This window comes from Hippocampus guttulatus, chromosome 8 (genome assembly GCF_054856545.1).
Source record: "Hippocampus guttulatus isolate MCC_2025c chromosome 8, RoL_Hgut_1.0, whole genome shotgun sequence".
NCBI classification, from domain to species: Eukaryota; Metazoa; Chordata; class Actinopteri; order Syngnathiformes; family Syngnathidae; genus Hippocampus; species Hippocampus guttulatus.
In genome coordinates this window covers 18,886,136-18,912,612 of record NC_141268.1, presented here as the reverse complement: position 1 = coordinate 18,912,612, position 26,477 = coordinate 18,886,136, and the positions used below count along the sequence as shown (strand labels likewise).

The 26,477-nt window shown below is 44.6% G+C and overlaps 3 protein-coding genes across 5 annotated transcripts; all 3 read left to right on the top strand.

Moving 5' to 3' along the window:
• The first annotated feature begins 1,444 nt into the window (after positions 1–1,444).
• On the top strand, positions 1,445–7,628 carry ubap1 (ubiquitin associated protein 1). Its single transcript, XM_086118492.1, has 7 exons — positions 1,445–1,597; positions 3,197–3,243; positions 3,325–3,449; positions 4,048–4,863; positions 4,935–5,093; positions 5,260–5,361; positions 5,491–7,628. Exons 2-7 carry the CDS (start codon positions 3,204–3,206, stop codon positions 5,629–5,631), a joined length of 1,383 nt encoding a protein of 460 aa, XP_085974618.1. The 5' UTR covers positions 1,445–1,597; positions 3,197–3,203; the 3' UTR covers positions 5,632–7,628.
• Positions 7,629–8,491: 863 nt separating this feature from the next.
• Positions 8,492–14,853, top strand: dcaf12 (DDB1 and CUL4 associated factor 12). The gene is made up of 9 exons (XM_086118694.1): positions 8,492–8,859; positions 10,008–10,295; positions 10,620–10,886; positions 10,995–11,055; positions 11,646–11,839; positions 11,930–11,995; positions 12,564–12,726; positions 12,791–12,969; positions 13,074–14,853. The coding sequence occupies exons 1-9, from the start codon at positions 8,800–8,802 to the stop codon at positions 13,230–13,232; spliced, it is 1,437 nt and encodes a 478-aa protein (XP_085974820.1). The 5' UTR covers positions 8,492–8,799; the 3' UTR covers positions 13,233–14,853.
• A 65-nt stretch (positions 14,854–14,918) lies between these two features.
• ubap2a (ubiquitin associated protein 2a) lies at positions 14,919–26,462 on the top strand. Of its 3 annotated transcripts, none has more exons than XM_086117557.1 (27): positions 14,919–15,042; positions 16,634–16,771; positions 17,057–17,134; positions 17,536–17,646; positions 17,786–17,948; positions 18,033–18,119; positions 18,200–18,263; positions 18,640–18,743; positions 18,867–18,925; positions 19,029–19,099; positions 19,228–19,414; positions 19,558–19,813; positions 19,893–20,197; positions 20,291–20,517; positions 20,622–20,895; positions 20,970–21,009; positions 21,101–21,278; positions 21,468–21,513; positions 22,170–22,488; positions 22,556–22,647; positions 23,329–23,379; positions 23,461–23,554; positions 23,941–24,360; positions 24,598–24,702; positions 24,791–24,858; positions 25,304–25,495; positions 25,671–26,462. In XM_086117557.1, exons 2-27 carry the CDS (start codon positions 16,676–16,678, stop codon positions 25,764–25,766), a joined length of 3,783 nt encoding a protein of 1,260 aa, XP_085973683.1. In that variant the 5' UTR covers positions 14,919–15,042; positions 16,634–16,675; the 3' UTR covers positions 25,767–26,462. The 3 variants fall into 3 exon arrangements, with proteins under 3 accessions (XP_085973683.1, XP_085973682.1, XP_085973681.1); XM_086117556.1 differs by having other exon boundaries at positions 19,525–19,813; positions 23,332–23,379; XM_086117555.1 differs by having other exon boundaries at positions 19,525–19,813.
• Positions 26,463–26,477: the final 15 nt, after the last annotated feature.

Sequence of the window (26,477 nt, the reverse complement as noted above, 5' to 3'; positions counted from 1 at the left end):
TTATAATTAACTTGTTTGCTTACCTTTGCCATTTCGTGAAATAAAGATGTAGTGATTTTTAAAAAAAAGAATCCTTCCATTCATTTTTGTTTGAATAGTTTTATTTTCACATGTTAAGTGCACAAGAGTTGAGCACGTTTTTATTTGGCCTGATAAAGAGAACCACGTTCATCAACTGCCATTCTCGAAATCTTTACTAAAATTGCTAATTGTCTTCCCTTTTGATACGTTTGAGATATTGCTATCATTTTTTTGCTCCAAAACAATATTTAAAATGATTTGAACAATTAACAATCCTACTATTGTATATACTACAATACTGTACTGCGAATTTCTCCATTGTGAGACAAATAAAGGTGTTCTTATCTTATTTTCCTTAATTGACTTCTGATTTCAAAACAAGCTATCAATATGTGGCCCGTGTGAAAAAATTTGTGTGGCCCCGTGTTCTCAAATGTATGTCAGAGTGTGAATGCTTGTTTGTGTACTAACTATAGTGGGTATTACACAATGTTAACCAAAGTCAGGCGGGATAGGCAGCATACCCATAACCTAAATGAAGAAACAAAATTGATGGCTGCACATTTTAACAACAAATTTAATCTTGAAATCAAAAGTCAATGAAAATGGTTGTATGCAACTATTTACATAACTATTATCCAATTCAAAAGAGATTGTTGCAAAGAAATTGTTTTAAAAGCAGCTAAACGTGAAGGAAGATTGCAATTGCAATACAGATTGTCCACCAATACAATACAATACGTGAGGTGGAGGGCGGTCCGGTAGTCCAGTGGTTAGCACGTCAGCTTCACAGTGCAGAGGTACCGGGTTCAATTCCAGCTCCGGCCTCCCTGTGTGGAGTTTGCATGTTCTCCCCCGGGCCTGCGTGGGTTTTCTCCGGGTGCTCCGGTTTCCTCCCACGTGTCCTGATTGAACACTCTAAATTGTCCCTAGGTGTGAGTGTGCGCGTGCATGGTTGTTCGTCTCTGTGTGCCCTGCGATTGGCTGGCAACTGGTTCAGGGTGTCCCCCGCCTACTGCCCGAAGACGGCTGGGATAGGCTCCAGCACCCCCCGCGACCCTAGTGAGGATTAAGCGGTTCGGAAAATGGATGGATGGATGGACGTGAGGGGGACACACTATGTGCGATAATGGGCCATATAATAAACCTGTGCCCTAGGCCTTGCGTTTCAAGGTCAAGGTCATCTTTATTTTCAAATATGCCTTATGTTTGACACAAAGATGAATCAGTTCCTTTTGTATTTGAATTAGTTAAAATCCCTATTCATACCACTGACCAGGTGAAGGCAGAACTACGAAAACAAAAATCGAAGAGCCCATGAGAAGAAGAAGACAACGAAGAAGAAGAAAAAAAGTACAGTATTGGCGAAGAAGAGATACCTGACGTCAGGCGAATGAGTGACGTCAGACAGGAACCAGTGGAAGTGAAGGGAGCCGGACAAATCAAGATGGCGTCCCTGGGCAGAAGAGGAAAGATATTTCACAATAAATAAAACATTTCGATCATAATTCTAATTTAGACTGTACACTTCTAAAAATAAAGTCATATTTGTAAGAGCGAGACAAGCCAGATACAGGTGAGAGCAATCTTTGTTTGATCCGTTTCGTTTCGTTACATTGCGGGGCGGTGGCAACAGTGTAAGTCGGGCCACTTGCGAAAGCAATGGCTTTGGAGACTTGTCCCCAAATTGAAAAGCCGTCAGGCGTTCAATTCTTCCAAAATTATATGATATCCTCCTGTCCACCAGGATTCAATTCAGCAGTTGCGATTGTGTATTGACTGTTGGTGTTACCGATCTTAGACTGGAGTGGCGAAACGTATGATAGCTTAGCTGGTTGCTAATCAATAACTTGAGTGTTTGCGCTAATGTTTTTGTTGATTACTGTGAGTCACACTTAGTGATTTAAGGCTCGAGAAGAGTTTCACTAATCGACTAATTGCCGAAACTGTTCTCTGTTTTCATAATATTGAATTAAGAGTAACACTCCTGCGCTTCTGTGGTCGTAGATATGTTGTCAAAAGCGCTTTTGACACCTCCCATGTGTAACTTAACATGACTGTTGTGATTGTTTCAAACGAGAACCTGATTATGATACTCCAGTGGTTACATAAAGACATTCCTAAGAACTATTAACTCACATGGTAGGTTCTGCGGCTGCTACAATCAGTTGCAATCAGTAATCTTTTAGCTCGATGTTACGCAAGAGAATTTCGAATATATATTATGTATGTCTGTGTTCTCCTTGGAAGTTCTATGAATAATACTTAAGTATATTTATAGTATTCTCCTTAAAATCTTATATATAGTATTTCTGTATACTGTATTAAAATATATCTGGACTTGGGTAAACAGTAGCTTCTTTGTTAATTAAGTCAGGCATTTTTGCTTAACCAAATAATGGATTATGTGCGCTTATATTCAAAGCAGCGGAAAATGTGTAAAACCGTTTGAGAGGGGGAATTGAGTAGATCATTTGCTGTGCCACATGGGGTTGGAAAATTCTGTGAATTTGAAGCTGGAAACGTTCATTGGGAATTGATGGGAGTTCAAGAGCACAAACCAGGAATTTCATTTAATTTTAATAGAAAACTTAAAGCTGAGGAAACTATATTTCGGCACAGTTCTGACTTAGGCAACTAGATTTAAGCATTTTTAAAATCAATTTCATTCTACAATCTTTTTGTCATTTCAGAAAGCTAGTTTTAATTTGTTTCCATTGCTTTTACATTTCTTGAAATCCATTGGTTGCAAATGTGCTTCAATGTTGCCAATGTATGTTCTTTTGAATAATTTGAATAAGCTACTTTTGTTCTCTTTGCTCTGCAAATGTCTTTTAGATGTAAATGCTTGTGGTTGTGTTAAAACACACTGAGTTCCCTTGTGTATGAAACATGTTGTATAAATATAGTTGCCTTGCCTTGCTTACGCGGTCATTACAGTCGAAGTTGGATGTTGAGTCGAGTGTATGAAACTTGACAGTTAAAATGTCATACTTTTTAAATGTATTATTTTGCATCAATGTCCCTTGTGGCACACAAAGTAAGTATTTTTACAGTTTTAATCCCTGTCCTTTAGTTCAAAATACTGCAATTCCTGCTATTCCACAACTCTTTCATGGAACTAATCCTTTCGACATGCGTATCTCACCCACCCCCCAAACCCCCCCACCCATAGTATCTAAATGGCTACAAGGAGGTCTTTATCGGATGCACAAAACAATGGTAAGGATTTGTTTAACTCTTCACATTTGATGACAACTTTCTTTGTCAGTGAGCTTATGCACATCTTGTCTTTTCACGTAGGACCCATCAGCTACCTTGATGATGTTCCCTTCAAGGTTAATGAAAAGTTTCGCTGTCCCGCCAAGGTGGGGCTACCTGTCGGCTTTTGTCTGCCGGACTGCACCTCTCTGTTGGTGGACTCACAGGTATTTTGTCATTCAAGCCACTTTCAAACTGCATCCCCGGTAAATTGGTGTGACTGCAGAGCCAGCGTTTATTTGCCTGTCCCTTTCACACAAAACATGCTGATGTGTTGTTTCACACAGCTATTGCGGCTTTCGGCGTTAAGGTGATTAATTTATGTGACAATTTCTGTCAACACAAAAAGGGCATGGGAAGCTTGTCTTGGGTGTTACATTTCACACTCCGTACATACTGGTGCCATACTCTCAGTGAGACAACCTCAGGAGCCGGCAAACATAAAAATGAAAGCACACACAAACACACACCCATCCTGCATTAGTACTTTGCATATAAGACAGCGAGTTGGTAAGAAAGAGGGAAAAGATGGCCAGTGTGTAATGGTCTTTACTGTAGAGTGGCACTGATCTTGTGGCCCAACTGCCCACGTAAACCAATTTGTGACCCGTCATCGCAAAACTTTTTGCACCGATTTCTACAAACAATTGCCGTGCTTTATTTTGTATTTGTTTATATTCCAAAATATAGAAAGAGAACATCATGGTGTTCCCCTTTACTCTCATTTTTCCCCTCATCAATGTCCTCTTTCTATGATCACAACAGTACGACTTTTCTCTGGAGAAATTAAGTGTCCGCTGGGGCGCGGAGCTGGCTGAGGCACGAGCAGCAGAGGCGCGAGCAAAAGAGGCCGCGGCGAAACAGGAAGCGGAAAATCGCGAAAGCGTGTCTCAGTCTGAGGACGTGAATGGGGCTGGAGGGAAGAAAGCCCCATCTGTTGTTGAAGACCACGACCCTCCGCCACCAGCAATGAACCCTATTCTGGCAGGAATGAGCCATGACGCCATACTCACTCCTCTGCCTGCTCCAAGTCTTGGTCCGAGGAAAATCCAGCCCAGCATTCCTCAGTCACACGGCCTCAACCTTGCTGACTTTGAGCGGGAAGAGGACCCCTTTGACAAGCTGGAGCTTAAAACATTGGATGATAAAGAGGAGCTTCGGAACATTCTCCAGAGCCAGCCTCAACCTGCTTCGTCTGTATCCCCTCCGGTTGGGTCCCAGCAAGGGCCAGCTTCACGTCGAAACACCCCATCGCCTCCCACCAACACCAGCCTTCCCGCGAAACCGGGTTTTGCCCATAAACCAAATGGCTTGGTTGCCTTGATGGATATGGACGGAGTTGGGCAACATTCGAAATCGGGTGTCGAAGCGGAGGATCGACCCTGCAACATCCGCTCTCTGAGCTTTCCCAAGCTGTCGGATTCTGGGGATCCCGAGCCGGTTCGGTACAGCGCCCGCAACGCACCCACGCCTTCTCCCCGACGGAACCTACCCAATGGCAGCCCCCCGATCAAACCCAAATCCCAAGTTATCGTCGCTCCAGAGCACCTCAGCGTTACCAAGGGTGGTGGACCAAAACAGGTGAGCTCACGTAAATTGCTTATGGATGGAACTCTTCACCTCATTGCTATTCTTCTCATCTTGATTTCCAGGTAAACTCGGGGTCAGGTTCCGCTGGCTTGCCATGCGGAGGAGCCTTGCTAAGCATGACGCCTAGTGAGCGCCAGTGTGTGGAAACCCTTGTGGGCATGGGTTATTCCTATGAGGGGGTTCTTCGGGCCATGCAGCGACAAGGGCAGAATGTGGAGCAGGTGTGACCCAACAGTCCCATCATCACTCACGCGTGACATGAATGTGCTCAAAATACAAGTTGCTATTGTCTGCAGTGAAACGTGCCGATAAAACGGAGCTCGCACATGTTAATCGGCTGTCAGATGCCACATGTCTCTTATAATGACCATGTCCTCGTTGTCCAAGGTGCTGGATTATCTCTTCGTCCATGGACGTCTGTGTGAGCGGGGCTTTGATGTAGGCGCGGTGGAGGAATGCTTAGAGCTGTACCAGTGCTCAGAAGCAAAGGTTGGTCCTTTGTGGACAGTGGGTGGCCGAACTATTTCAAGATGGTTTGCCTTTGTGAATGTTGACCAATGCCATTCCGTTGCTGTCAATCACAGCTTTTAAGTCGTGTTTCTTCTCCCTTCTCCTCAGGCGCTGCAGTTTCTTGAGCTGATGTCAAGATTTGGTGAGATGGGATTCGAGCGGGAGGCCATCAAAGAGGTGCTGCTGGTCCACAACAATGATCAAGACAAGGCGCTCGAGGACTTGATGGCTCGGGCGACTGCGAGCTGAGCCGAGCCAATGAAGCAACCGCCGCAGGGCCAGCTACCTATTAACCACCTCACACAGCCCCTTTTTTTTCTGCCCCTCTTAAAATCACACCATGTCCTGCAACATATGTGCTTGCCTTGGCTGTGGATGAGACAACTGGGAGAGTACTTGTTTCTCTCTGTGCTCCACCGTATTGTCTCTCAAGCACTTTAAGACTGGGTGCCAAGAGTATCGATACTTCACAGCGGTGTTTCTTTCTAATCAACGCTGAGGTTAGGTTCCAGGAACTGCTACTGCGACGGTATTGAAGACTGGAGATGAGGACCGAGGAGAATTGGGCTTTTGGCTTTGACGCCATTTATATTTGCTTCCACTTGGAAGTGTTGATCTGACTTTAGGTCAGAATCGGGAGGAGGTATAAAACCCTTGAAAACCGCTTCACAGCCAAGCTACCATCTTCCACTGCTCTGCAGATATCGCAAGTGTGGTGGGAAGGAATAATCGGTGTTTCTTGAAATTGAAACAGACGTCCAAAGGCAAAGGACGAACGTCACACCAGACAGAGAAAGAAGTGACTCAAGAAGTGCCCGTTCCGCTTCACTGTACCTTCTCCTCTCATTTGTTTCTCTCTGTTCATTTTCATTGTTTCACGTCATTTGATTTTGCATTCACATAATTGAACATTCATCATTGCAACCCAGAAAACAAGTGGATACTACGAGTCCAGTTTGCTCTTTTACCTGCACTGGACCAACCTGTTGCACGAAGCGGCAAGAGAGGGAGGCTCTCTCCTCTTGATGAAACAGTACATAGAAAATCTCTTACACACACACTGCGCGCGCACATACGTGTTCTCGTAAATATGAACCTATTTAAAATAGTACACTGCAAATTTAATTTGAACATTTTGAGTTTGATAGGATGTAAGCTATGGTAACACAAATGACACTTAACTTACCCTTGTTTGCATACTGGAAAGGCGTGGATGGAGGTTTTGGGCGATGTGCGTTGAGAATTTTGTTTTACAGCCACATCACAGTGCAATAGAGACATGGAACAACTGTTGACTGGTTTTCAAGTCTTGCTGGAAATTTGGGCAAGTTTTGATGAGTGATTTTTCCTCATTTTATCATTTCATCCATCTAATCAAACATAACTTGCATTGGTTGACTTGTTCATATGTTTCCATTAATCTGACTCAGATTTGTTGCCAAAACTTTGTCACAGATGTAAAAAACAAAAAGGGGGGGGGGCGTGTTAATCTTTGTGATAATGCACAATTGAAGAAGGGAGGTTAATGTGAGGTAGCAACATGAGCAGCCTCCCCCGACCCCACTCCAAAAAAAAAGTCAGGTAGTCAGGATCAAAGAAGGAAAAAAAAAGACAATTTGAATGATGTCCTAAGCGGGGGTCAAATCAGTACACCTACCTTCCAGAACACCAGCCACAATATTCCACTCATGTTCCTTAAGCATAAAGTCTATTTTTAGTTACTTGAGCCTAAATGACGGAAGATAGGAACAATTTTTAACCTTCAGAACATTAGGCTTTTTTTTACCCCCATTTGTCAAGCATAAACATTTGTTGTCACTTTTCAACTGCCACCAATCTTAAATTGCTGAATTCAATTCTGTTTTTTTCTGTTAGGTTTAAACACTTGGCTTCATTTTTTTGGTAAAAATTTGACATGACAAAAATCTGTCTTGCCTGTAGTTTGCTTACTCCAACAAATGCAAGCGGACAATGCTATGCCACTAAATTGAGAGTCTTTGGGATGTACTGTTGGTTTTGGGGCCTTGTCCATTAATGTCTCAACCCGTGTCAGGCTCAACTTTTAAGGGTTGTCAAATACTCCTAATTTATCATACAACATATTGTGTTGGTTCTAATGTATTTGGTGACAACATAATCTGACATTTTAAGGTGAATGACTTCCTGAATTGTGGGTTAGAAATGTTCAGTTTCCTCTGCTGTAACTTGGAAGGTCCCATTGAATAAATACGCAAATCTTTTCAATAGTCTCGACTGTGATTGGTATTTCTTGCTAAATGCTTACATTTTATGTGTCTTGGTTGTCCACAGGAAATATAAAAGTACTTTAAAGTCAAGTAAGTAGATAAGATTGGAGAAAGCAGATGTCTTTTCTGGCACTACAGGAAGTGGAAAGGCCGTAGAATCCAAATGCCCTTTGAAGGCATGTTTATGTATACCTCCATTATAGGTATTTTAAAATACGATATTTATTCAGATAATTTTTTTCTCACAGACTCCCAACATCAAACCAGTTTTATACTGATGTACTGTTTTATTGCTGATTTAAAAGTGGAATAAAATACAGGAACTACAAGGCTTTCAATTGTATACCGAGACAGCGCGTTTAATAACTTGGCCTTGAGTGATCCACCTTTTAATACCTGCACAACTATTATATCACAATTATAGAAACCAATCAAACCATCAATACAGTACAATAACTCACGTGCAACTGTGCCACACTGGAACAGTTCACAATCAATACTTATCACAAAAAAAAGAATCATACTCCACTGAGATAATGCAGGCTTCTAATGTGTACAGAATTTTACAGATGTGTTTTGCATGTCATCACGTTTCCCCTGAAAGATCATTAACTATAATGTATATAGAATGTTTTTATGCTAAAATGTGCATATGAGAAGGTTATAATTCAATTTGAAATACCCGACTCAAAACACGTTTTATGCCCTGCTAGAATGATATTCTCGTAATTTAAAAAAGGCTTAATACCAAGCAACCGAAGCCTCCTCAGCGAAGGAAATCATGAATGGCCGCGCGCAAGTTGTCGTGAACGAGCCCGTACCACAGGCGCGTTCACGTGTGACCTTGTTTTTCGTGACGTTTGATGAGTGCGGCTGCGCGCTTGGCCAATGAACTCGTCGTTGCTGACGCGATTCGCCAAGGGAGAAAGAACTCACTGAAGCGAGCGACTTTTGTGGCGACTTGCAAATACAGAGCAAGTTAACGCGATTAATTCTCCAACAACCCGAGACAAGCGAAGAGGCAACGTATCCCGTATGTAATCGCCCTTGCTTGTCACCGGACGCCGCCAGCAAAGGCCAACGAACAAAATCGTTTATCGACATTATATGATCCAACGCCCAGAGTCGGGTTTACCCTCCATGTGGGTGAGGGAATTGTGTGTGTCAGACTATGGCGAGAAAAACAGTTAGCAGGAAAAGAAAGGCAGGGGAGCCCAAGGACCAACAACAGGTAGGCGGAGACCGGTGGATCTCATTGGCTAAGCTATCAAAATTGATGGTAGCATGCTAACTAGCTTCGTGCTAAATATGTTCGTGTAGTTATAATCTGTGCCAGGGGGCAACACGTTTTGACCCTGGGGCGATCGGTGTCGCCAAGCCACCCGAGAACCAACGGCAAATGCATTAGGAGATGTTTATACCGTGTGCATGTGTATCCGTTCATGTTGGCAAACGTTAGCCAGATCACGACGACTGCTAAAGGTAGCCGAATACAGTATGTTGCAGCCCGATCGGTTATGACGGTCTCATTCGGGTTTTAGACTGTCGCCAGCTAGCGAATGGTAATTGTACCTCAAAGTGTACATTCGACCTTGTTCACGTCTGGAAAGCTTTCGTTTAGTGAATATGTCTCCCAAACTGGAGTACTGTATAGAAAAATCCAACGTGACCAAGTAATTACAACAGATTAGCCATAAAACCTTTGTTTTTTTTCCCAGAATCAACGTGTATTATATATACGTTTTGCTGCACTGCAAAATACAAGCTGTGTCAGGAAAAGTCCAGGACTGGTGTCAGAAAACATTTATTTTCAAACCAAACAAAGAGTTCCCCTAAATGTGGGACAGATAAACCTGCATGTCTCCAGAGATCTTGAGGTGTTTGCTTCGTTCAGTGCGCAAGAAGAAGAAGAGTTGTGACAGGACAACTTGTGGCTGCTTCCCCATGACAGCGTGTCTGCCCACAACACCCTGAACATCTGTCAGTTCCTGTCCGAGAACAATATCGCATTTGGCCATTTTCCTCAAACTTAAGGGCGTCACCAAGGGCACCTGTTTTGAGACATGTATGATGATGGAGCTCCTGGGGATCCCGGAAGAATCCTTCCAGGACTGCATGACAAGAACGGTGGTGAATGTGCGCTGCACTCCAGGTGGATTACAAGAGGAGATCTATCTTTTGTGACACCAGTTCTAGAACCTTCCTGGCTCGCCTTGTATTCCCACAAATGTGGGCTATACACTGCAAATGAGACTTGTCCATTTGTGCGCATGTAATCTTCATTGAAGACTCGAAATGATGCGTGGGTGTGAATTGTCATACGTCCAGTGTGTGCCCCTTAGAAATAATGTTTTTAATGTCTCAATTTTCTTCTTTTAGCTGGGCTGGTGTCAGGTGCCATACAAGCGGAGCCGTGTCTCTTGTTCTTCACGTCATGTGCAGTGGTGGCACAGTTCCCACTCTGTCGTCTGCGCCCTCCGGGGCCGAGAGTTCAGACCTCAGCAGCAGCATGAGTTGCAGCTCCAGCGGAGCCTGCGCGGCTTTGCGGCCGGCAGGCTGCCTGGCATCCTGAAGGAGCGGGAGTTCTCTCTTGGGCGTCTTAACAAAGTATTTGCCTCACAGTGGCTCAACCAACAGCAGGTTGTATGCGGGACCAAATGCAACACGGTGAGATGTTTTATCTTTCTTAAATGTGACCTATTATTTCGATGAGTTCAAAGCCCAAAATTATTATTTGGAATTATAATAATAATATAATTGTGTTAAAGGATGCTGTCATACTCAACCCCCTTTTGTCCATTTTAGAAGTCTGACCCGAGAATCACTCACCTGATTATGTCATCTCCATATTAGTCCACTCTTTACTGTGCTCGGGTGCCCTTTATTGATCATAATACCAAGCTGAACACTCCCAATGTGCGAGGTTTTGACAAGCCATTTTTCTGAGCTGATCAAATGTTGTCTTTTCTTTCCCCTTCTTCTTCTTTGCAGCTTTTTGTAACCAATGTCATGACGGGGCAGATCACTCGGATTCCCATGCTGAAGGACAGGGAATGTCACGGTGGAGGTTCTGTGGTCGGGGTGGTGCAGAATTACCACACCACAGCAAGCTCTCATTCCCGGCTCGACCAGCAGGGCTGTGGGATCCACGCTATTGAGATCAACCCCTCAAGGACTCTCCTAGCAACTGGGGGTGACAACCCCAACAGTCTCGCCATCTACAAGCTGCCCACACTGGACCCCGTTTGTGTTGGTGATGTGAGTTATCCGGTCTTTCTCAACACGTAAAACTCTCCAATTGGGGATACTTTTCCTTGTGGTTGGCATCACTTCGACCTCATTTCTACCCTTTTTTTTGTTTGTTAGGATGGCCACAATGATTGGATCTTCTCAATAGCATGGATCAGTGACAGGATGGCAGTGTCTGGTGAGTTCTCTGTATGAATGCCCGGTGTGAGGGGTTTTGCACAAGCGGCACCACAATGTCCGTTCTGCTTCAAAAGCATGTGAAAAAAAAGCCCCCTCCCCTCAAAATGAATGACTCATTTTTAAATTCCAATCGTTACCTTGGTCAAAGGCACCTCACATTCGTGTGAGGAGGTAGACCATCATCTCCCCAACAACTACTGCAATTGCAGTTTGAGTTTTTGTCTGCAGGACGACTCCAATCGTCACCCTCAGATTCCAAAGCCCAAGTAGTGACAGGTGGGCTACTGCCGAGTATGAAATTGAGGTTATTTTGTAAAAAGAGAGAGAAATTTTGTTGTCATGTCGAAGATGGTGGGGTGAACATCCTATTTGCCATTGTCAAAGGCAGGAAATATCCTCCATGTTTTTGCAAGGGAGATGTGGCGAGCGGTCCGAACAATTGTGTAGACAACGCGCCTCGTGATTATCTCGCCTTTCCTGAAATAATCGCTGATGAGCACCACATTTAGGTTTGGTAGGCAGGTAGTTTGACTTTACTGATGTACTTGACGCATGCCTCACGTGTTTTGTTGCTATTCCGATTTCTAGGTTCGCGGGATGGCTCCATGGGTCTGTGGGAAGTCACAGAGGAAGTCATGAGCCAGATACAGCACAGTCAGAGCCAAACGGCCATGCCCTCCTATGCCCACATCTCCCACCGAGCCCTCAAAGACATCCCAAAGGAGTCCACCCACCCATACAACTGTAAAGTCCGCGCTTTGGCCTTCAACAACAACCACAAAGTGAGCATTGCCTTCGAACAGCCGCTAAGAATCTTTAGTGAGTTTCGATCCAAATTCACACGTTTCCTGGTGGGGATGATTTTCTTTCAGGAGTTGGGTGCTGTATCTTTGGATGGCTACTTCCACCTATGGAAAGCTGAGCACAGCTTGTGCAAGGCAAGAGCAGTTCTTTTTTGTTGTTGTTTTGTTTTGTTTTACATTTTAGAAAACAGAAAAATGTGTGGATTGTTCATAGCAGAGCCCATCCGATATGGAATATTTGGGGCCGTGGCTGATACTAATATTGGCGGCAATAATGGAAAAAAAAAAGCCGGTGTATCGGCTGATCTATTGGGCATTAACCTTGTGATATGCTGTACAATTTCTGATGACACCCGAAATAGGATTCAAGACAAAGAAACATTAGCACTACTTCTGAGCGATATCATTTAATCCTATTTACTGTCTGATGAAAAGTTCCATCTGCAGCCACTGTGTATTTGCAAACAGCTCAAAAGTAAAATGCAGCAAAATCCAAAATAAAACACGCATTACGCTACGAGACTAAATACAAGTAACTTCACTAGATTCTAACAGATCAAACAATGTAGCAGCTTTCCAAATGAGCAAAATAACAACTAATGACACCATTTGAAACCTTTTCAAAAAGTAGTTCTGTGTCTGTTTGGATGTCAATGTTGTTGCTCGGGTCTTCATTTGTTTATCCTGCATTGTTTCCCTGCAGCTTTTGTCTACCAAACTGCCACACTGCAAAGAGAATGTGTGTCTGGCCTATGGGCAGGACTGGTCAGTATACGCTGCCGGATCTCAGGCCCACGTGTCTTTTTTGGATCCTCGTCAGCCGACGCAAAGCATAAAATCTGTCAACTCCAGAGAGCGAGGAAGTGGTGAGTGGATCACTCCTTTCTCAATGAGTCTGTCTCCTGCATAGAAAATCAATTGTCTGCGCAGGGATCCGGTCGGTGAGTTTTTATGAGCACATCGTGACAGTCGGCACTGGCCAGGGTTCGCTTCTCTTCTACGACATCCGCGCTCATGGGTTCCTGGAGAACCCTTTGATTACAGCCGGAGGGTATCGGAAGTGCTCAGGAGATGGCATTCTCAAGCTCACAACAGGAAAAGGCTGGCTGGTATATAATCTTTGGACCATTTGTTCTGGCGAGTGATTTGCAAAAAAAAAAAAAAAACTTGAGTCCACGCGATTAATGCAATTTTTTTACCCTCTTTTTGGTAGAATCATGATGAGACGTGGAGGAGTTATTTCTCAGACCTTCATTCGTTTCCAAACGCCGTGTACACGCACTGCTACGACCACTCCGGCACCAAGCTGTTTGTAGCTGGCGGACCGCTTTGCTCTGGCCTCCATGGCAACTACGCAGGATTGTGGAGCTAGCTAGCCTCGTCATCCGCTGCATCCTTACATGATGACGTCCTCATCCGCATTTTTATCCAAACAGTACCTCCATCCCCCCCCTTCTGCAACATCATTGTCTCTGTTGGACTCAGGAGCATGTGACCTTGTCCCCACCATATCACAGCTATGATTATTGTCGTACATCTTTGTGACCATATTTTAACATCCTGTCACGTGACACCTCTCAATGGAACACCATTTCGTCGTTCCACCAAAGGCAATCTGTTGTTGTTGTTGTTGTTTTTTTTAAAATAACGCAGTAGCTGCCAATGAGGAGCCTCGAGGAGGTTTTAAAACCCAGAGCCACCTGTGACAATGAATACGTTTTGCAATTGGGCTCTTATTGGTTGGGTCTGTAGTATGTAAGGTTATTGTTTCTGTCTCTTCCTGTGTAAGATATTACAATTTTTTGTGAAAATGAAATGAATGGCAATATAACAAAAAAGGGGAGAGGAAACAGGACTGCAGAAGAAGTTTGAAGGACCTAACGCGTGCAGTTTGACTTGATGGCTGGAACACATTCAGTTCGGTCTCAAAACAATCGCCAAAGGTTTTTCCTTCAGTGTGGCAAAATGAAGACGGCTTATCCCAATCAAAATAAGACATTTTCTGGAAATATGTGTGGCTGCAATCATATAGGAGAAATGTTATGATTGCTAAATACAATGTTCAATTGTGATATAGCCCCTTTTTGTGACTTGGGTTTGAGTGGCATACACCTGCTGATATCATTTGTTTTATATGTATTTATTTCCCCCTTATATCACCCACGTTTGAATGGCTTGGGGTGATATCTAATTTTTGAAGGTGTATTCTCTGTTCCCATAACCCTTTCTTGGCTTGTGTTGCTGTCCGATTGGACTAGAACGCTTTCTGCAGTTTTGCACACTTTTTGTGTTTGTATACTTACAGTACATATTTCAAGTCTGGTGTGACTAGATTATTTACACTTTTTTTGTTTCATATGTATAGTTTCTTGTCAAATGGAGGGCTTTTTATTGATTTGGTTAACTTGCCTTTGACGCTGAGACCTCTCAGAGAATAGGGAAGAATAACTGGTAGCTCTAAAAAACTTTGATCCAACAAGAAGCGTTAATAACGTGCATTGCTCGCTACCACATGCACGTGTCACAATTGTAAAATTTCATTTTTGGATCAAGGAGTGATCTTCATGTCCTCGTTTGGTAGAGGCAGGGTAGGCCCAAGTTAATTGTTTGCTTTGCTGAGGCATTTCTTTCTGTGAAAGACTGCCATAGGCGATTTGTTTTCTTCCTTTTTTTTCTTTTGAACATGGAAGACTTCATGAGGACTGATTGAAAAGAGAACCCCCAAATAGAACAAAATAACCCCACACTCAATGTAAATTTTATATAAATGTATCTGTATGTGTGAAATACATAGGGACACTTGTATGCATTTTTATGTATATTTCTGAGGAAGTGTGTGGTTTGATGTCTACTAAGCGATTGCTTTTTTTTTTATATACAACTCATGAATGTTTTTACTCAGCGCAACGTGAGAATCTCAGCAAAAAAAAAACGTCAGGAAAACAAGTTATTGAATGATAAAACAAGTAAATAAATACAAAATCTATATTGGAGCGCTTGTCGTCATTTTTCCGAGCATGACAATTATGTACGACTCCACTATAACCACCAAATCGTGATTCGTGTGACACGAGCATAAACAAAACAAGTTGTGTCCAGAGGACGTCGGACGAGCATCCACCGCGGTCGCCTTAATCACGTGACCACCTTGTCTGCTGCTGGCTGAGTGAGCGTGTTAGCAGGTAATAACACGATTTTATCATGTTTTCGCTTATTCGCCAACCAATTCTCAACGCGTTCAATTGATTTTGTTCTCGAGTTTACTCGTCGTACGTACTCGGTCGCCTGTCTTGGCGATTTTCCTTCCTTACTCAGGGCGGAGAGCGGTGTCTTTCGCAATTTTTCTGTTGTCTTGGTTTCCCAGCGAGCAATGTCGTGATGGGATTGTGTTCCGCTCAAAGGCCCTCTTCCTCTCATTCGAGATACCTTTTGCCTTTTTGCTCATGGTCTTATTTGGGATGCTTGCGTGATGGGGGGTTGTTAAAATGACGTTGTCTGAAGATACGGCTGACACTTAAATGGGCTGATTAGACGGTCGATCGTTAGCAACTCGGACCAGATTTAGGTAGCATCATTTGCTAACGTTAGCTTCACCTCGACTGCCTCCGAGACTCGCTCGCTCGGTGTTAGCATGTTAGCATGCCTACCTCAGTCCGCGCTAGCGAGGACAAAGAGGCCTCGAGTATCACAAGCATCAAGTTTGTTTTTATTAAACCGTGACACTACGGCCATAGGATTCGCCATTGCAAAGTGTCATGTAAATTCATAAACTCACATCCGGACTGTAAGTGAGTGATTCAATTTAGCTGATGTTAACATTCGACCACTTGGCTAGTCTCAAATAAAGTATCCGTCCTGAGAAAATATAGTTTCATGCGTATATTCGTTCCATTGTCATCCCTAAATGTAACCGTTTCTGTAATACACGAATCATTTACGTGTGTTTAAGTGAGTAAAACTGACACATTTTCAATGAATGGACTTTATCTTGGGGATCAAGACCAATAATAAAATCCCCGATTGTGGTTTGGTTTGTAAGTAAAAGTGACGGCTGCAGAAATGTTTTTGTTAAGCAAGCGATTTGTCTCACTTATCGAGCCAGCTCCTTGGCATTAGCTTTGTTCAGTTCAGCAGCCAATGGTGTCAGTATGTTTGATGACGTCAGGTGGGCATGTGTACTGCACTGCTATTGTTCTCTCAATCAGCAACTGTCAGTGGTCAGGGGTGTTTTTTTTTTATTTTTTATTTTACTTCGTGTTTACATCATGCACATTTAGACAGTTTTGCATTCTGTGTTAGTAGTACAATATGTCAATCAGCTATTCACGATGACATTCATTTGTCATATGCATCTAAAATAATCTTTGGCGATGTGTTCTTATTCATGTGAATTATGGCCTTAAACAATTCCCTGCACATATGCACTATTTGGTTTTTTGCAAGTGGACACTAGGTCACTCTTCTTCCTTGACCTAGATTTTCAGCTATTACATCAACAGACCAACTGTACTCTACACCAATAATTCTGTTCAATATTGCACACACTTAACAATTTCTGGTCAAGCACAAACACAAATAAAGCACTCTGTTATGATGGAGGTGTGTGTGTGTGTGAACGTATTTTTGAATTTTCTTGCCTCCTTGCCTTCCCGGGGGTTAAATTTAGTCATCGTGAATACTTGTCAACTGTGGGCATGTGAAGCCCTTGGAGACTGTTTGTGATTAAGGGCTATATAAAGAAATGTGACTTGACTTGTCTTGTTTCTTTGGCAGGTTTTTCTATTTTGTACATACAGAGTTTTGTATATACTGTATATGATGAGCTCGCTGGGCAGCGACAAGGCCCGGGGCCCTCGTGAAAAAGTGCCGCCTGCTGCCACCCACATGTCTCAACCACAGAAACAGATACAGGTGAGAATCTGCAGCCTTGCACACACACACACACTGCTCACGGCTGCAAACATTTTGTAACAAAACATCAGTGACTCAAATCCTGTTGCCAACAAATCCACGTTGCACACGTCATAAGAAGAAAAGACCAGTTTAATAGCTGTTAATATGTTAAGAAGACGGACATTGGGTTTTTCTCTACCTGGTGCTTGATTGCTGCCCCATGTGTGAAGAGAGTACAATAGTTCCCATATATACAGTACGTATGTACAAACAAGTCGATTCATTAATGTTTTTGTGTTGCAGGCCACTGCTGAGCAAATTCGGCTTGCCCAGATGATCTATGACAAGAATGATGCTGACTTTGAAGACAAGGTTAATCAGGTATAGAAACGGGGTCGTTTGTGTCAGGGTTTGCACAGCAATCTGCCATGCAAACCCATTCCCACTTGCCGCTCTTAACCAGGATTTAGTTGCATTATTTAACAAAATTGAAACCTGCAATGCGGTAGTGCCTTGAACATTGTAGATGGCTGGCTCAATTTCAATTCTTCGCTCACAGTATGGCCTATTGGCAAAAGGTTATCAATTCAGACACCTGATGATTTTGGCCCGTTGCACACTGAACAATGAGGCACAACGAGACAACTTAGGTGGTGTACGTTTAATATTCATTTGAAAATTGGCTTTGCGATAGTTTCTGTAAAAGCCGAAATGAAGGAAGTCCTGACTCCTGACATATTTTTAACGCTTTTTCAAAAAAATCTGCTTTGTATTTTCCGCAGCTGATGGAGGTTACTGGCAAGAATCAGGATGAATGTATGGTCGCGCTTCATGACTGCAACGAGGATGTGAGCAAAGCCATCAATTTCCTCCTGGAGAGCACCTCGGATTTGGTAGGTTTGTGCAATACACATTTTCCAATCATTTGATCGACTGCGTGGATGAATGAACCACTTGAAACTCATCTGTTATTCGCCTTGCACTGAACCGCTACATGGCAGCCTTAGATTTTTGCTTACGCTTTGTGTTTAGACCTCATGGGAGACCGTAGGGAAGAAGAAGCCGCTGGTGAAGGAGGCTCCTTCCGAAAGCAAGGAGAACAAGGAGAACCGGGAGAAGAAAGGCGAGAGGGAGGCTAGCAAGGGCCGTGCGTCATCCAACCGCAAGGGCAAAGGCTCCAATCGAAGCCGACAGGGTATATCCTGTTCGGACACGCACGCATTGGCACACGACTGTCAGTCACCATTGTAACGTCCGCATTCATGCGTCTTTGCACCAGGTGCGGTTCGACCAGCGGAAAACGGCGTGGAGGTGACACCGGTGGACAAAGGCTCCGATCGAGGAAAGAGGGCAAAAGGTGGTCGAGGTGAGATGCTGATTTGAAAACACCACATTACACGTATCACTTTAGTGGGTGTAGCAGATGTCGGGCTGATGTTTACGCAGGCTCCGGCGGTCGAGGCAGAGGCAGAGGACCAGCGGCAAGCAGGTTCTCAGCCCAAGGCATGGGGTATGTTCACACTCACGCCGTTTTGGAAACGTTAAAAGTTGTTGTCGTTTTACGCTGAGTGAAGGGAATTGCTTTGAAAAGGATAATTCAAAGTATTTTCTGTACATTTTTTAGCTACGGCGCTGTTCCAAAATGGATTAAATACATTTTTCCATGGGGAAAAAAAAAAGTTGTCATTTTGGGCTGTCGCGGGTCTCGTTCCGAGGGGGAAAACTATTCCTTTTTGAAATAAGGCTGTAACATAAAATGCGGAAATCGTGCAACGCCGCGAGTCCTCACTGGATGCGCCGTCATCTATCCAATCGGATTTAATTGCCGCTTAATCACCAGACCGTTTTAAAATCAAAATCTGTAACAATGTTTCATCATTTCCCAGCACCTTCAATCCTGCAGACTATACCTCAGAGGCAGGGGCAGGGACAGGGACCACACAGAGTGAGGCTTGGGACACTGCGGCTAACAACAACACAGATGAGATGGGTTAGTGTTGTGTGAACAGAATAGAACACGTTCGCCATGGTGGACTGTGCTTGGTACAAATGGCAACGGCTCAAGCGTTGTTGAGAAACCCACGGTCTCTTTCACCTCTTTGCTCTTTTTCAGCTAACTGGAGGAACCCGGTTGAAGACTATGGACCCGAGGACTGGAGTGAGGATGTTAGTGTGAGTCCTCACCCTAAAAATTTGGGGAAAGTCCCGGGAAGGAAAACAACTGGTGTTTAATTCAGCTTGTTCCTTTTTTGGTGCATTTTTGTTTTGACAACAGCTCTCGGAGACCAAAGTCTTCACATCCTCGTGTGCTCCCCCGGCTGAGAATCATATCACCTCTGGCCAAAGGTGAATAACCGACAAATTGTCTCGACGTCACCCGCGATGCTGATCCGCTCTACTCATATATAAAGTGGATGCATGGACGAAGCATTGTCGTGCCCACATTTTTAACCTCGCTGAATGTCATTCTGCAGTCTGGACCTCGCATCTCTGCTGCAGAAGCCTGCGGTCTGTGGAAGAGAAGCGCCCCCCTGCTCCTCCTCCTCCTCGCAGAGTCTGGTCTTCACCAACTCGCACCACCACCAGCCAGCACAGCCCCAATATCAGCCTCCTCCTAACCGCAGCACCACCGGTGGCACCAGCTATGCTCATGCAGCTCTGGTAAAAACAAAAAACAAAAAAACAACTCTTGTTTAGTTGTTATTGCTTCTTGTTATTTAAACCATCGACTTTTATGGTTAACACATAAAATACGCCGTTGGAAAACATAGAAGATCAACTCTTCCTGCTTTTACGTATGCCAGTCGTCTGTTCTCGGAGCTGGTTTTGGAGACCTGGGCCAAGCCAAAAGGCCTCCACCCAGTGCGGGAGCTCAGATACTGGAACAGCTTAAGGGGCCTGGCTTGGGTCCTCTGCTGTCGCATTCTGCCAACACCCAAGGCAGCTCTTCAATTGGCCGCCTACCAAGCCTGGGAGCGCCTGTACCTCCACCGTCTTCCTCCAGCTGGGACATGAAGGCGCCAGAATCGAACGCCACCACATTGTCCTCACAGTTCAGCCGTAAGTCTCCTTGCCAAAGCCTTCAGTCGGACACTCGTGTTACAAGTGTGCCTCATTGTGCGTTTGGGTTGATCTGTAGGTGAGTTTGGGCTCCAGCCAGAGCCATCGCTCGTGCTGAGTCAGCTTATTCAGAGGCACACCGGCCCCTCCTTGCCACTGGCACGTCAGCCCAGTCCACCATCTCAACAACAAGCGGTCCCCGCGTCCGTCTCCTCTGCTTCCCAGCACAGCAGCACGTCGGCGCAGGCGGGCCCGGCGATGGCGACTGCTGGTCCCAAAATTCCGGCCCCCAGCGCTGGGCTGGACGCTCAGGGCTGCGGGACACCACAGCAGCAGCGGGCACAATTGAAAGGTCAAAAACGAAGGATACCTCCGATTTCAAAGGTAAGGTTTCTTTCCAATCAAATTCGTACATCTTGTGGCCAACGACGTTCGCTGTGTAATTGTGTGTGTAAACTTTTTTTTTTCCTGTGGCAGATCCCCTCCACGGCAGTAGAAATGCCGGGCTCCACTGATGTCCCTGGTCTAAACCTTCAGTTTGGGGCGCTAGACTTTGGCTCAGAGGCTGCTTTGCCAGAGTTTGGAGTTGTGGACAGCGCTCTCAGTGCAGCATCCAGGGAATCCACGCCGGCCCCTGGCCCAGTAGCGCCTGCGTCAGGATCGGGGACTCAGAGTCAGACAAGCTTGTACTCCAAACCTCTCGGGTACCGTTGGATGTCATAAAATCAGATATAACGTCCTCTTTTTTTTTTTTTTTAACCAGCATTAAAATACCTGTGAAAATGTATTCCTTTTCCTTGGGTTGTAGTGAGTCGCTGGGAAGTCCGCTCTCCGTCGACCTTCCTTTGCCCCTGTCGTCATCTGAGCCAGTGTATCACTCGTCCTCAGTGGCACTCCCCAGTCTCACGCCCTCTTCACTGGGGCCCGCCAACTCCAGCACTCCTCCCTCGTCGTCGCTGACCACATCTGCCATTTCGTCCGCGCCCCACTTCTCCACAGTGGGAGGAAGCTATGATGGGTCCTTGCCCCCTCAGGCACGACTGGCCTTCTCCCAGAGCAAAGAAACCACCGGACCAGTTTTGGTGAGGAGAAATCAGATACAGAAGTTGTTCCTTTTTTTTCCTTCCTTTTATTATAATTATTTTTCCTATTCTAGAATGGTCTGAATGGAGTAAGGACCTCTGCAGCTTTAGACAGTACGTTCGTTACCATGCACAAATCTGGTAACAGTTACATGAGTACAAACAATCAGTTTCTCTTTTATAAGCGCTGTCATACTCCGTTTAGTTTCCTCAGCTTCCTCCACGCCAAAGCCCGACTCTCCGTCTCTCAACGCCAACGCGAACTGCGCTCCTGCGGCCTCCTCCCACTTGGCCCCCTCCACCTTGCCCGCACAGAGCTCCGGCACGCTCTCCAGCCTGGCACAGGACCTTCCCTCGGCCGGTCAGCTCAACACTCTCAACAGGTGACAAGCTCACGCATACCAAGAACCGCTCTGGATCTGATACAAACAGAACCTCAACAATCCATTTCAAGCTGCAAATGATCTTACTCGTTTGCAAACTTAACTTGCAACTTTGCTCAGTGGACACATACAACACAGGTGAACAACATGGTTGCGTGTTACAGTTCTCCTCTTGCTTTGTGTCTGCAGCCATGTCAACAATCATTCCTCAGCTCTTGGCTCCAGTTCTCTCACTGTAAGTATATTTAGTTGTATCTCATTTCAGGGCGTTCTTTGGTTTAGGTCGTACCAAATATGACGTTTAACTCATTCACTCCCAAAGACGTATTTAGATGTCTTTTCAGACGCCACACGTTTAATCCCAGCTCCTCATTTTATATTGACTGTACTTGAAAAGGGTCTGAAAGGGTCTGAAAATTACTGGTTAAGTCAGAGATGCACAGCCACTTTAAAAAATGCAGTTTCACTGAATTGGTCTTCAAATTCTTATTTTGCACTACAAATCATGTTTCTAGGCCTCTGCTATCAATGCAAGTGACATCCATGGCAGAAAATGTAATTAACTTGTCTATGCATTTCTGGCCATTCTTACAATAGAATAATAGTTTTGTGTTAATCTAAACAGGACCAGATCAAATTGAGACGAGATCATCATTATTTCGGTGTCCCCGATATAATTTTTGTGGCACTTTTGTTTGGTGGCGTGCCTCGAAATTGTTTGAATGTAAACTGCCTCTCTTGGCTTATCACCAATTAGTTGGGAAAATGATTCTGGCTGTTGAAAACAAATTGTATCATTTATTAACCGCTAGGCTACATCTCACTCGTGGTACATGGATACCAACACACGTCCTGTAACGTGGGCAAATCAACTTTGTGTCACCCCTTCAGTTCACAAGCGTCGACAGCAACAGCGTGAGCTCTCTCGCTCCCTCCTCTGCGTCCTACACGTCGTCGCAACCTCCACCTTTGGCGCTTCACTCAGCCCACAACAGCAGCAACAGTAGCAGCGGCGCCAGCATGAGCCACCTCGCTAGCATGTCCAGCATGGGCAGCAACATGAGCAGCAGCAGCGCCGGCGGTATCGCCGGCACGAGCGGACTACACTCTGCTGCCACCAGCACGGTGCTGGGACTCGGCTCCAATGGAGCTACCGGCACATCCAACCTCTCTGGACCGAGGACCGCACCCCTGCTCTCCTCCTCCACTGGTAAGCAAGAAAAGAAAAATGTGCGTTGGTATTAGTTGTTTGTGTCATATCGTCATTGGGTTAACAGGTAAAGCCCCACCGAACCTATCCCAAGGGGTTCCTCCTCTGCTGCCTAACCAGTATATCATGGGTCCAGGGGGACTGCTCCCAGCCTACCCAGTAAGTGTCACTGTAGTTTTTAATAACAGCCAAAAAAATAAATAAATAAAAATACGCTGTTGTAAAATATAAAAAAAAGTGACTGCTATAATGGATGTGAAGTGAACGTCTTCAGGAACTCTTGACTTCTTTCAAGTGTCTTACATCAGATGAACACATGATAAATAGGATTTTATTGATTATAAATAGTCTCAAATCTCGAAAAATAAATGTACCGAATGACCGGTGTTAATAACACCCGACCATTTCACCTTTTCAATTTGAATTTTGGCTCATGACTTGGAATAAAAAACAAAGTATCAGCCTTAATTTAAAAAGTGCACCACTTATTTACATGCCGCTTTGCTTGAAATATTTGTACATTCTTGCCCCACTATATTGCAGGGGAACAACTTATATTTAGCACACAGATACTACAATCTGTATACGAGTAGCTTTCATTGTTTTATGCTTTCATTATTTTATTTTGTATTGTTTAAATATGTTAACAATGTGTTTTAAAAAGTATGTTTAAATCGGATTTCATGTATTGAAAGCATGTAAAAGTATTCCTAAAAAACTGTTGACATGGTCTCTTTATGTCACTGATTTTCACCTATCGTGGATCTGAGTGACATTTTACCTCTCATGTACACTGCAAATACAAAAGCGGCAGATATTAAATCGGCGTTTGTTTGACAGCAGATTTACGGATATGAGGATCTCCATATGCTCCAGTCCAGACTACCGATGGTGAGCCTTAAACCCTCATCGCTGCTCTTGACTTGGAGTTGTTAGTCTGAACCAGGTCTCAATCTTGTCTTGTGCTCTCAGCCCTCCCTGCAGGATTACTATGGAATCACATTCCCTGGCCCCACTGCCACTCTGTCGAGCAGAGACGGGGGCCTCGCCAACAACCCCTACTCAGGTAGGAGCACTTTGGGTGATCATTGGCCGCATCAAACCTCATCAAACACATCCATGGACTCGTGACATCGGGGCTGGATTTACCACTTTGTGGTTCAAGTGACATATTTGCTCCAAAGTGGCGCAGTTTGGATATGCGTCTTGGCAGTGTAGAGGGAAAAAAATGCATGGAATCAGAAATCCTCGGATCAGAGAGTATCCACATTTCCATTGTAAATCAAAATCTTGAGGAATCAATCCAGTCCAAATAAGTCGTGTGTCATTGCATTTATTTGATTTATTTATTGTTTACCGCCACCTTGTCCCCGGCAGGTGTCGATCGTCTTCATGCGGTTTGGGTGTCGTTTTTATTCACTTGATATCACATACTTCCGTCTCGGTGTTCAGGTGAAGTCACGAAGTTTGGAAGGAACGACTCCACCTCTCCAGCACCGCCCACGAGCCTGGCAGCTCAGCAGCAGCCCCCGCAGGGCCAGAACCAAGGCCCGAGCCCGAGCCAGCCTCAGCCTCCTCAGGCCCAGCCTCAACCGCAGGGCCAGCCGCAGCATCACAGCAGTCAGCAGGCCTTCCTGCCTCCCGGCTACAGCTACACGGGGCTGCCTTACTACGCCGGTGTGCCCGGCGCCGTACCGAGCGCAGCGGCTTTCCAGTACGGCCCCACCATGTTTGTTCCTCCGGGGGGCCCGGGACCGGCCTCGGCCAAGCAGCACAGCATGGGCCTCAGCCTGGGGAACCCGTCTGCCAGCCCGTTCCAGCAACAGACGCAGCAGCAGCCCAGCGGTTACGGCCAGCACACCTTCAGCTCAGGTCAGTGACTGCACCAAACATTGGCTGCTTGGTTTCCATTTGTAGTGGGACACCCTTATGGTAAGGTACCACTGTATGTAGTCCAAGACTGAACAATGTATCAAATTCCAGTTGTCATTGCAATAAACTGGAATGCAATTTTCAGATCGCAAAGACTGAAAATTAGAAGAAAAAAAAAATCCACATTAAAAAGTGCATTTTATTTATTTATTTGTAATTGGTGCTTTCGTTTTTCAGGGTACGAGGAGCTGACAGCAGGACCGGCCGGTGTGGACTATAGTAAAGGCTACAATTCTTCCTCTCAGGCACAAGCCAAATCTGCTGCTAGCGGGCCTGGTAAAGGTAGGGCCGTGGAGACATTCAAGAGCTGATTGCGACTTCTACTTCTTTTGGGAGATTTTATTGATCTCGTTTGTGGTTGCACTTCCAGGTGTTTCAGTGACATCCAGTAACTCCGGCGTGCCAGACATCAGCGGAAGTGTTTACAATAAGACCCAGGTAAGCCTTATCCTCTCTTTTGCTTCCCAACTCAATTGCACTTTTTATCGGGGCACACACAAGGGTCCGGCTGTCGGGATGTGTGTACCCTGCTATCGTGGTCACAAATCCACTTGAGAATTTGGCAACTTGGAACACAAGCCATTGGAAGCGAAACCATCCAAGCTTTATTTCAGACATTAGCGTTGTGATGCATTTAACTTTAGAAGCAGTATTATGCACTGCACATATTTTACTTCAAAATCTGTGGACTGTTTTACATTATCTGTATTTCATTTGTGGATGGTTGTTTAAAAAAGATTTTTTAGTTTTTACTCCACAATATTTAGTGTTTTTTTTTTTAATCTTGCACAGAAGAAATACATAAAGAAAAACAACTTAAAACTCATATTCTTTTAACCCTGGTGATAAAAGTGAATTTGTTTTGTTTCTTCTCGCCCTGCAGTCTTTTGATAAGCAGGGTTTCCATGCAGGGACCCCCCCTCCCTTCAGCCTGCCATCTGCGCTGGGAGGTCCAGGACCGCTGAATCCTGGAGCAGCCCCTGGAGGTTATGCACCGGCGCCCTTCCTTCACATCCTGCCTCACCAGCAACCGCACTCACAGCTGCTGCACCACCATCTCGCTCAGGATGGACAGGTAACACTTTTCACTGCGGTGAACCCCTGGGATCCCTTCCAGACCCACTCGCAATAGGCGAAAGGGGAACATTATATAACTGATAGTACCATCTGTTGTGGTCGTCATCTCAACCACAACACACACACACCACCAATGTGCTCATTTGTGTGTTGTCCCTTGCTTCCGTGTTCAGGGCGGTCCAGGTCAGCGTGGACAGTCCAGCAGCCTGCAGCAGAAGAACCAAGTCAATAAATCGAGCTATGGCAGCTCCCCCTACTGGGCCAACTGAAGTCGCTACGCTGTGTGTATCTGCATGTGTGTGTGTGCGCGCGAGTGATATGATGTATGCATTCGTGTGCTTGTTGTGCGTGAGCGTGCATGCAGCACACTCATGCGTCTGACTGATAAAACAATGGAGGGACAAACCATTTTACAACACAAGCTAAAACACACTACCACCGCCTCTCCTTTGCTCTGTATATCCCCTTTTCAAATTTATGTCTGTTGTATGTAAAATATATTTATGTATGTATTTATACAGTATATATGTATTAGTAGAACATGAAATGTGGTTTTCTGCATTTTGTTTTATTTTGAAGGGCATTTTATTTTAAGAAAAAATGTGGAATGAGAATGCTAAATCATGAAGTTGGTGAATATACTTGAACACGAGCATCATGTGATGTAGATTCCTTTTTGTATGCATACATGAACTGAGAACAATGTACATAGATTCTAAGCATCATTTTCATGGCAATGGCCTTTTTTTTTTTTTTAGAAAGGTTTTTGTAATTCTGGTCTCCTGCATCTGTGAATCCTTATTTGAAGTGTGACTTAAGTTGATAGCGTTTCTCCCCCCCCCCTGCAGTTTTCCCTCCATCTGTCCATCATTCCTCAACTTCTACTAGTTGGCTGCTCAGCAGCCAGGCCTTGATGTCATTCTAACATTGGTTTAATCCTTGTCCAGATTAAAATATAAACCATTTGAGTGACTGGTTTT

Coding starts and splice junctions, on each gene's coding strand:
- ubap1 (XM_086118492.1), top strand. CDS start 3,204: ATGGCTACAAGGAGGTCTTTATCGGATGCACAAAACAATG. Junction 4,864..4,934: donor AGGGTGGTGGACCAAAACAG/GTGAGCTCACGT, acceptor CTTGATTTCCAG/GTAAACTCGGGGTCAGGTTC. Junction 5,362..5,490: donor ACCAGTGCTCAGAAGCAAAG/GTTGGTCCTTTG, acceptor CCTTCTCCTCAG/GCGCTGCAGTTTCTTGAGCT.
- dcaf12 (XM_086118694.1), top strand. CDS start 8,800: ATGGCGAGAAAAACAGTTAGCAGGAAAAGAAAGGCAGGGGAGCCCAAG. Junction 10,296..10,619: donor GCGGGACCAAATGCAACACG/GTGAGATGTTTT, acceptor TCTTCTTTGCAG/CTTTTTGTAACCAATGTCAT. Junction 11,996..12,563: donor CTGAGCACAGCTTGTGCAAG/GCAAGAGCAGTT, acceptor GTTTCCCTGCAG/CTTTTGTCTACCAAACTGCC.
- ubap2a (XM_086117555.1), top strand. CDS start 16,676: ATGATGAGCTCGCTGGGCAGCGACAAGGCCCGGGGCCCTCGTGAAAAA. Junction 17,135..17,535: donor TTGAAGACAAGGTTAATCAG/GTATAGAAACGG, acceptor TATTTTCCGCAG/CTGATGGAGGTTACTGGCAA. Junction 17,647..17,785: donor TGGAGAGCACCTCGGATTTG/GTAGGTTTGTGC, acceptor CTTTGTGTTTAG/ACCTCATGGGAGACCGTAGG.